The sequence below is a fragment of the Poecilia latipinna genome, unplaced genomic scaffold, assembly GCF_001443285.1.
Source record: "Poecilia latipinna isolate Pla-1442-1.1 unplaced genomic scaffold, P_latipinna-1.0 Scaffold139, whole genome shotgun sequence".
Taxonomy (NCBI): Eukaryota; Metazoa; Chordata; class Actinopteri; order Cyprinodontiformes; family Poeciliidae; genus Poecilia; species Poecilia latipinna.
The window spans coordinates 161,771-172,982 of record NW_015112755.1 but is presented as its reverse complement, the minus strand read 5'-3'; the positions used below and the strand labels follow the sequence as shown (position 1 = coordinate 172,982).

General features: G+C 36.7%; 1 protein-coding gene across 1 annotated transcript in view; it reads left to right on the top strand.

Moving 5' to 3' along the window:
- The window catches only part of LOC106945315 (protein tyrosine phosphatase receptor type M), a 216,781-nt gene that overhangs the window by 113,535 nt on the left and 92,034 nt on the right, over positions 1 to 11,212 (top strand). The window contains exon 12 of the mRNA XM_015028913.1: positions 9,886 to 10,159. Coding sequence (XP_014884399.1) covers positions 9,886 to 10,159 — 274 coding nt within the window. The remainder of the gene's footprint in view (positions 1 to 9,885; positions 10,160 to 11,212) is intronic.

Here is an 11,212-nt window from a genome sequence, read left to right as displayed (position 1 = left end):
AAAGACATAAACCCCCCACTTCTTGTGGTTCTCAAACCCCAGGGCTACACTAGGTAACAGGCTGGGCTTCACTGAGGTCGATAGGTGAGGGGCAGCACCTGCTGATTTGTGACGTCACATTCTGAAAGTTTTTGAAATGGATCATTTTCCAGACACCAAAATAGGTTTTTACCAAAAACTGACTGGGTGTTTTGTTTGTTTGTTTGTTTGTTTGTTTAAATGCTTAGACTGTTTTTAGAAGCAGTAGAGATCCAAATCGAAGTATAGCAGTTCCCCTTTATGTGATACAGAAATAGAGAAAACCAACTTTCTGCTCTCTCTTTTTTTCAGAGTGTTGTTTCTTTGGTTTTAGTGTTACCCTGTAACATGTTATATTTTGTAGATATTTTATGAGGGTATATTTTGGGACCATTGTTAAAGTTTAAATGTGTACCATGTGACTGCAGCCATCTGCTTACCCTTCCTTTACTAAGAATCAGGAAAGAACAATGGAGAGCAGAAGGCACTGTCCTGATTTTCTTTAAACCATTCTTTAATAGCAGAATTATACACAACACATTATGTTTTTGGAAGCCTAATATGGTACACAAGATCCAATATATAGTGGATTATCTCTTCTTCACATATGCTCAAAATTATTATTGTTATAATCATCAAATACATTGTTTTATATATTTTTTGTCATTTTATTTTATTTACTATTGATATTATTATATTAGGTTTATTATTATATTATATAGGTCCTTCAAGGCATAAGTGTTAGCTGCGGCTCTGAACACTGTGAAGATTGTATCTGTCCCTACACTGCAAAAACACAAAATCTTGCTAAGTATTTTTGCTCTAGTTTTGGTGCAAATATTTTAGTGCTCTTGAAATGAGACAGAACAAGTAACTTTTCAGCAAGATATAGGAGCTTGTTTTAATTTTGTCTTATTTCAAGCGCATCAACATATTTGCATTAGAAACTAGACCAAAAATACTTTGTGAGAGTTTGTTTTTGCAGTGTATCAACTAAACAATAAAATAAAATAATAAACATTTCAGTTTCTGGATGTGCAAGGGGTTTCTACAAATGATTCTACAAATTATTTAGATTCTGATACAATTGGTCACGATGCTTTTAAGATGTATATTGATTGGAGACCATGCATCCCTTTCCTTTCACTTTATTATTAACAACTATGTGCTACTGTATAATAATCTACTACATAAAAGCCCAGTAACTACAATGAAATTTGTGGCTATAATATGAGAAAATGCAAAAAAGATTCAAGGGAGAAAAGTACTTTTGCCAATCAGTGTAGAACGCCAGAATATCAAGTAAACGCTCTTCTACACAGTGCTCTACAACGCCTTAAAGGAGAGTGGCAAACACTTGGGCTTGCTGTAAAACTCAATTTTACACCATCAGCTCATGTGGGTCCTTTAAAGATTACAGCCTGGAGATCTTTAGTCAGGCTTGTCGGCTCATGTTTACCATATGTGCAGCTGTCCAGATAAATGCCCGGGCACCAGACGTGGAAGCCCGAGCAAGTAAGACAGAGTGATGGGTTTTTAATTTTCTCCCAGGTACAATTCAGATGGCCTTACCCAGGCTGCCATTCTTTCTGCAGAGTAATTACAGAGCTCTAATTATAATTAACAGAGGCTCAGAAAATTGGAGCTTCTACTCATTAGAACACTGGGCTGCTTAACTGTTTACCAATGGAGGGAGAGCGCGCCAGAAGGGAAGAAGAAACTGAATTTAGTGTAAAAACCTGTGTTGCATTGACTAATCTTCAGCAAAAGTGTGCAGTGACGCTTTCCCTAAATGCTATCTGATGTATTTAAAATGTGGTCACACTCTGTGCTTGTGAATAATTGAAGAACAGAGAAAACAATGTGTTTTGATACAGATGTTTAGTTTTGCAGAGCATGAATGTTTAATGAGTCCCAAGATATTCCATTAAAAAAATTAATCCGTAAAGTTCACCGCACGGCTCAACCGCAGCTCAAAAGTAATTGAGGCATCCTTTGATCACGGCACAGCCTTCCCTCATCTAAACTTTAGAGGTCCACAGGTCCGCAGCTCTTTTCCCCACCTTCTCGCTTCTCTTCAATCTCTCAGGACGTAAAGGCCAGCGGGCAGTCTTCTTGTGTGCGCACGCTGCTTTCAAATATGCATTGCAAAAAGGAGAGGAAGCGGTAAAGGGCAGCAAACAGGAGAGATTGGGATTCAGGTCCAAGAACAGATGCTGGCATGCTTTTTGAAGGTGCTTTCCACCCCCACCCTGTAAGGGAGAAATTGGACTTTTGAAAAATTGAAGGTGACTGATTTTATTCAGAGGAGGATCCACTGTTTACCTGAGCATTGATGTAGATGTAGCGATTCCCCACGTTCAAGGAATATGAAGACGGATGGATGGATTTTTAATCTGTCCAACTTTCAGTCCATCTACTTACAGCTTTGGAAATAATTAAGAAGCCACTTAAAATGATCTGATTTGACTTTTTATAGATTTATGTTTGAGTAAATGGACATTGTTCTTTTATTCTATGAACTACTGACAGCATGTCTCTGACATTACCAGCGAAAATTCAGTTTTTATTTGCGGAAAATGAGGAAATGTCAAAATAACGAAAAAGATGCAGAGCTTCAGACCTCAAACAAGTTCATATACATTTAGAAACAACAACTCTAACGTTTTGACTCAGGAAGAGTTCAGAAACCTATATTTAGTGGAACAACCAGGGTTTTTTCAACGGGCTCTTAATTTTTTACAAAGCTTTATATCTATTTGTCCATTCATTTCCTATCTCTCAATCTATCCATCTGTTTTTTCATCCATCTCTACATCTTTCCATCCATCCTACTGTCTATTCATTTTTCTGTCGCCAATAATTTTTTTCCATCCATTCATTTATTCTACTATCAGGCTTTTGGTCCATCCTTAACTTGGTCCGTCTTTCTGTTTTTCTATTCATAATTTTTCTATCTTGAAAGCTTTCTGTCTGTTACCTGTCTCTAAATTCACCTTTCTATCCCTTGTTTCCACCTCTTTGCCCGTCCTTCCATGCAATCTGTAGTTTTCCAAGTACCAATATGTAGAGATATTTAAAACCAATATGTAGAGATATTTAAAACCAATATGTAGAGATATTTAAAACCAATACCAATATGTAGAGATATTTAAAACCAATATGTAGAGATATTTAAAACCAATATGTAGAGATATTCAAAACTGGATATATTTCTGTCCTTAACAGAAATATATCCAGTAAAGAAAGTTTTACTTTTAGAATTGGTAGTGAGTACTAATCTGAAAGTCTGACATGAAGAAAATGTTGAAACCCCCATGTCCAATTAAATGTTTCCTTTTCCGTACTTCTTTTTTCGACACTAGTCAGTATCATGTTCTGATTTTCACTTCATGAAATCAACTTTAAACGCTTGATGAAAAAAAAAGGTTTGACATCGGAGAGACACTTATCCACTGCAGAGCGGAGCAGAGCAGCACCAAGCTTGATTTGATAATGCAATCTTGCATGCTGATTGGGTTTAGGAGGCAATAACCCACCAGACGTTTGACTTTCAAGCATCAGATGTTCCACACAGGAAGGGAAGCTGCACTGGAAGATCTCTTGATAGCACAGGCTCAAATACTGATTCCACTTAAGCAGAAAAAAAAATGATATTTTAGATAAACATTTGCTATTTATTTATACATGTATTTTTTTATTTGTGTTTTTGCTAATGAGTGTAACATTTCTAAGTTGGATTTTGCTCCTAATCTCCCAGGCCAACGTGTGAAGCCGGGAACATTTTTTACCAGAGGGGACACTGTTTCTTTAAGAGGATTAGCCAACTGTCTATCAGTCATGTCGTGTTAAACTAATGTTTGCAATGGCCCCTCGTCAGCGCCAGCATCCGCCTCCTCACTCCGTAACATCAAAATAGATGTTTACATGCTTCTGCTGGGGAAAAAAATGATTTGGAACGCTTTCCTTATCATCCACACCACTAAATCAGCCCTTCTCTCTCTTTCTGCAATAACCTTTGCCTTGAGCGTCTCCTCTAGCCTGTAGCGTTAGATTATCTTTGCTTAACCGTGGCCTGATATCAGTTAAGGGATTTTCTTGCAACCTAAAATAGGCTCCAACTTTCTTTGATCACAGCACAGCAAACCCTAATGACTACGCCTAAGTGTAACTTAACTTGCTGCTTTTCACGATTTAATAGCGTATGTAATCTATGGTACCTTCTAATTTGTTTGCTTTATTGCTTTTGCAGACACCAGGGGAAAAATAAAGAGTAAGAAGATGGAGGCGAGGAGGAAGGATGCAGGGTCAGGAGAAAGCGTAACTTACAGCCGCTTTTAAATCACACATATAGGCAGAGAGAGGCATCAGATTAACATTAACCCAAGACAGTGATTGAAAATGCCTCCCATCCTCATTCCTGGATCTGCTCAAACGGCCCGCAGTCCTTCCTCTATCAGCCCACATGAAAAATAAATCTGGGTTTCAGGTCACAATCCGGTCGATTTCAAGTCAATCCGCCATAATTGGTTGATGTCACATGGCGGTGCAGCTGAAATCTATCGGGCGGCGAGGCTGGAGGAGGCCTAATTGGTGTCAGTTCAGGTTGCAGTGCTGCTGCGGGGATGCAGGTCTCCCCTGCTGGCCTCTTGTGGAAGACCATTCAACAGCTTACAAGGCTCTCCTGATACCGCTTTTCCCTTCAGCTAGTTTTATTATCCCTGTTCTGAAGGAACTACAGGATGTTTGGAATTAGATGCATGATTTTTTCCTCCATCAGAAATCATAAACAGATGTGAAAATCACTTTACATTTTTGCTTGATATCTCTAAGAAGGATTTTCATAATGTTTAAAAAATCTAAAGAAGTCATAGTGGTTTCTTTTTCTTATTTATTTGAATATAGTATTACATCTGAGAAAATAAAACTAATAAAAATAATACCTGCTTTGACAAAAATCAAACAGCTTTTGAGCAGTTGTCCTGTTATCCCAATTTTCTGATGACCATAGAGAGCAGTACAAGGTGTTCATAGAGGGAGTTATAGAATTAGGAGCTTATGTTTCAGCATTGCATGTAAAGTTACGCTAGCAGACTATAAACAGAAGTATGTAAATTTTCATTTCGGCCTGTTAAAAACTATTTACAGTAATCAATTGAAAAATATTTACGTTTTTGGTCTTTTTGGTCCAATTTGATGACTTATTCTTGTTAAAAAATCTTAAAGTCTTAGGTCAGAAGGCCTTCTGACCATCACCCTAATGTTTAGCTCCATTCCTGTCTGAACTCTGGCTGGGTGGCTCTAAAACATTACAGAAACTATAGAAACATTTTGGTAGAATTAAAATATTACCTTAGTGATAAATATGCCACTGGTTTGAATAACAGTGATCTTAATTATACTCTGATATGAAGTAAACATAATCCTGTTTGCTTGAATAACAATCGGATGTAACATTTATGAAGGAGACATTACGTTTTTTTTATACTGCTTTAAATATTCAAAATACTCCTTATAAATAGTAAATAAACTCATAGCACAACTGCTGATTGTAACAAGTGGACAGCTAAAACAAAAAAAAAATGACTCAAATGTTTGTGGTACTAACTAAAATACCAAAGCCGTCACTTACAATGTCTGGTAAAGAACCTTTGATTGTTAAACGTTTGTGTGCAATCTTGTTTAGGCTCATCTTTGATTACATATTTGCTACCTTCTTTCTTAGAAGTAGACAGCAAGCTTATAAGTAGGTTTTAGCAAATACAACAGTGTTTATAAGCGGCACTTGTTCCAGTAATTTGTAAGATGTTGTTGCAGACAGCTAATGTGGTAGAAAATCAAGAACTAGGAAGTAAGTCTAAGTCAAGCCTGTCAGGTATTATTAACGCATAATGCAGGGCAAGCAGGAGTCAAGTCAAAGACTCAAAAGCAGAGTTTGTTGCAATTCTGGCATCTGGACAAAATAATAAGTCAAGGACAAAAAAATTAATACTAATTGCGAAATGCTTGATTTGAAGTCTAACAGCCACTTTATATTGGCAGTTATTCCGTATGACACCATTATCAATCAGATTTATAGTTCTGAAATCTTTATGGCTCAGATTTTATATCTTCAGTATCAAAGTTGTTTTACTTTTCTTTGTATAAAAATATGTTGAACTATCGTAATTATCGATAGTTCCAGCTGTAGAAGATTTTAGCTCCTGCCATCAGAGCCATTGTGGTTCATCTGCTGTTTGTTTTTTCGTGTCACATTAAATCAAAAAACTGACTAAAATGTCTCGGGTTTGTCAAAATGACTCATGATGTAAACTGTGAACTCAGCAAGAGGTGACAAAGTGTCAACTGCTTAAAGGCTTATTAGCAAGTTGGCAGCAATTAGGGGAACAAAAAGAAGGTTAATGCATTTCATAGTACAAGAAACGGCCTCATGTGCCAATTCAACTTGTCTAAAGCATCTGAACTTACGTTGGAGACACTGATTATGATAACTAGACCTTTTTTATTTTGAATTTGTTGTGAGCTAAAATACTGTTGTTGTTTTTTTTGTTACGACTGGTTTGGATTTCCACCTTACAAGCATTCTTCTCCTTGGAGCCTCATAGCCTGTGGCACTTTCTATTTAGCCTGCGGAAAGGAAAGCAACTCTATTAAAACTGTGTCTGTCAATAAGCACAGCCATATCATCATATTATAAAGAAACAGCTGGGGTGAGCCAGTGATTCACTGGCATTTTACAAACTGATTTATGTGATAATAAACTTAATGTTTTACATGATGTGTTGTAAAGTCAGCAGAACAATAATTTCAGTTTTTTATGAATAATTTGATTGTAAAAAATATTTACCACCTTATTCTGGTTTGGGTTTTTGATCACGCAGATATAGAGCAATGTAGACCAATTGAAAACTGTCCTGAGATTGCATTTATTTACTGAAAAAAATATATTTTTAAGCAAATATGAGATGAGCATTTGTAATCTTATTGATCTGCAGTGGTTTTGACTTTTGAACTTTGTTATAGATGATATTTTTGCCTTCTCTTTTACTTGATGCTTTTCATAAACACAGTCCTTAACTGAGGCAAGTAATGCCTGGAGTGTTTAAAAGATGTCTTGTTTTTTTTTGTTTTTGTTTTTTTGTGACTCTTGGATGAATTTGTTCATGCGCTCCTGGAATAATTTTGTTCATCCAGTAACTGTTTTCTCCATTTGTTAATGTCACTTACTGTGGTTTGCTGGTTTCCCAAAGCTTGAGAAATATCTTTATAATCATTTCCGACTGATAGTTTTCACTTCTCATTTGTTCTTGAATGTCTGTGGATCGGGGTATTATGAGTTTTAGTCTACTTCATTTTATCAAACAGGCTATATTTTGGTAATTTCTTGATTCTAATGGTCTAGCAGGAATCACCCCTGGGTAACAATTGTGAAAGTAAAATAAAAATATATAGTTAATTGTGGTTAATTTGTACGTTAGCATCAGGACATTCATTGTTTTGTAAAGGGCTAGCTTAGTTTGAGTACCTTTTTCAGTTCATAAATGAAACGTGCGGCTTTCCTGTGGATTTTTATTCAACCACCAGGGGGCTCTTTAGCAGGAAGAGAATCACTAGAGGTCAAAATTGGAAATCAAAGAAGAACGTGCTGATTTTCATTTAGAACAAGCACATGCTGGCAGCAGGCACAAAGGAGAAATGTTTTCAGACTCAGAGCCCCTCATCATGGAAACCACACGAAGAAGTTCATATGATGCAGCTATTAAGTTGAAGGCTGTCGATCTGGTATTACAGGAGGGAAATAGACTGAACGAGTTTATGTTAAGGGCAGATTTATGGAAAACCGAGAGGGGCGGCGATACCAGCGGCTTATATATGTATGTTTCCAGTTGTTTTTTGTTTGTTTTTTTGTTGTTGTTTTTTTAAACTTTGTGGGTGCGGCTTATGGTGAGGTGCGCTCTATAGTCCGGAAAATAAATACGGTATATTATATTTTGATTTGAACATCTAAATATGACAACAAAGCAAGAATAAAAGTCTGAGGGGCAATTTTTTTTTCCCCCAGCGTTTCTCAACCGTAGTTTATCTTGACTAATATACTGTCAGTGACAGTTCACACCAGATCTAAAGTGTTTTGGCTCAGACTTCCTTGCAGACTAATCAGTCATTTCTCTGTTGCTCTCAGGCTACTTAAGTGGCTCCTGATGTACCATCCCTACCTGCCCTTTGACCTCGGCTCTCAATAGGGGACAGTAATTAAAGGCTGATTTCTCCAGCAGACTCTGAGCAGGATTAAATATTTCATTACCTTCCCACCCTGTTGCTAAATAGGAGAGCTCTAAGGAATTGGACCACACCCACTGAGAGCAAAGAGAGAAGATTTTAATGACACTGCAAGCACCTCATGATAAACTGTAGGGTTAAAGAGCATTTGCTTGTACACACAAGGGGATACTTAGTCATCTACTACCATCCGTGGGGAACAATTGATCATCTGCAGGGCTTTGGAGTTCAGCTACTTGAGCAAAGATTTTTTCCCCATCTATATTTACACTCAACCAAGCTCACTTTAGCCTACCTACCATTTTCATACAGCATAGAATGTAGAAACTAAACTTCAGTGTGTTACCATAAATGTGCTTCATTGTTAAATAGATTCACAAATTGCTGAAGCATTTGAACTAATTAACCAGTGTGTGAGGTAAAACACCTAATTGTGTTTTCCTTAATTTTAAAACTTTTAAGATCTGAGGCTGTTATATTTAAGTTTGAATTTCAGTTTGATTCTTTATGAAGATTAATGAAAATGTATTTTTTTATTTTCAAGTTACATAATACTACCACAAAAAGCCATATAAAATTGTACATTAAGTGTTTTTTTAGGCAAGAGGTTATCTTTTAAACTTATCAAACACTACCTTTAAAGTACCTGAACATAAAAATGCATCTAAATGTTATTTTAATAATTATGTGTTTTTAAAGCTGCACAAAATACTTGCCTAAATTTTTTTTTTTTGGCTTATACACTGCTATTAGCATGCTTCATGAAGTAACATGACAGTGATAGCCCACAGTAGCTTGTAAGCTAACGTAAGCTAACGTTAGCTCCAATGCTAACGTTAGCTTACACTGCTGTTTGCAAACCACATGGAATATGTAATTGTAGGTCAACATGCTAGTGCTACAAACCTCCCAACAGGCCCCTTTTAAATTTCTTCACAAATGTTCTTGTTTATTTTTTTTATTTTGGTACTTTTTTGGGTCACAATAGCTATATTTTCTGCTCTTTTAGAGAGTAGCGCCATTTCTCACTCAGGCCTGCTTATTCCCTATGGCAGCTGTAAACAGACTCTTTGTCACTCAATAGATTTAACAGGTGGATGTGTGATGCATACTAACATGGACAGCTACAAGACAGGCTCTCCCTCAAACTAAGTGGCCGGCTCAGAGACAATGTCATCCCTGTCAAGACACACAAAGCTGTAGTTTTACTTTGACTAACCACACGGCTCGAGTGGTGGAGAAATGGAAAGTTGCTGAATGATGAAAAACCAAAGAAAATCAGACCCTTTCTTTTGTTACAGCTCATATGTTTTGCTGTAGTCTTTTCTGTGAAATTAGTTTGTCTTTTGAGAGAACAAGTTGTTTTTTTGTTGTTGTTTTTTTCCTGTTTTCTGGATGGAATGGGATTTTCTGACAAATTAAGCGTTGCAGCATGCATGCCTGTTTTGTTTATAAAAAAAGACAACTGCCACACTTTAGCAAAAGCTAACTGGCAAAAAAAAAAGAAAAAAAGCGTGCAAGTTGCCAATAGCATTCAACTAATGCCCACTGGAGTTAGCTAATCCTGTTTGGTTTCTGTGTTTGCAGCGTGTACCAGGTGGTAGTGGAGGAGGAACGTCCACGCAGAGCACGGGGCACCGCGGAAATCTTACGCTGCTACCCAGTTCCCATTCACTTCCAGAACGCCACGCTGCTGAACTCGCAGTATTACTTCACTGCTCAATTCCCTGCCGCCGGCATCCACTCGCCCCAGCCCTTCACCGTGGGCGACAACAAGACCTACAATGGCTACTGGAACGCCCCGCTGCTGCCTCAGAAGAGCTACAGTATCTACTACCAGGCCGTCAGCACAGCCAATGGGGTGGGTGTCAGCCAACTATTATTTTATTTTATATTAATCTCACCACAGTTGAATTCAGAGAAATGCATAATTTTAATTTTTATGTTTATTTTTGTTTTCATTGGATTTCTTGTATATATAGTAGATGATTAATTTTGATTTTGCATAGCCGTTGTTTTATTTTGGGGCTTTTGTTAAATTGTATTTTTTTTTCATATTGTTTAGATTTTTATATTTAATTGGTTTAATAAATATAAAAACAACTTAATCGCTCAGTTCAACCCTCCCGATCCTCATTTCCGACGTCCATCATGGCTCTTCCAATGATTAAGTGACGCAGTTGCAAAGGGTCAGTAGACATGATAAATATAAAGTTGTAGCTACTGGACGGTGTAGCGTTTTTACATTGTGGTAATTTAACTTCCCACCAAATTTAAAATGGCGTGCACAAAATAAAAGGTCATATTGTCTAAATATCAAATGATTTATCACCACTTGGTTCTAACAAATCATAGCAGAGCAACAGTTCAAACTGTGGACACTGAAATGGAAATATCCATTTATATGATTTTTGGTTGCAGTAAAAAAAATAAATAAATAAAAAAATCAGAAACATAATCACTGCCGGTTCAGTTTTCTGCAATTTAATCAAATATACAATTAACTGTCTCAGTTGAGTAACAACATAATCAGATTATCATAATTGAGAGAAAATCTAATTTGTTGTTCTTAATTTAATCAACTTCAGTTAGTGAGAATCAAACTGATGAGCACAATTTGAAAAAAAAAAAGTCAAAGCTGCAAAAATAATTCTGTCGTTTAGTTTCTCAACAACGTCCTGCTGCCTTTTCTCGTCAAACCACTTATTTTCTTCTAAATAATATCAAAGTAGATTTAAATAAAAGTAAAACTCTAAGATTTGAACTCCTTCTCTTTGAACATACTATTTTTAGCTAGTAGGAGCAGATTGTTGCATCCAGCAGTTTCATTCGAACTTCTCACGTACAAACTGCAGTAACTGCACATGTAGCAGCTTCCAACACGGTCAAGCTTGAAATGCAGCCCTGCATCTCA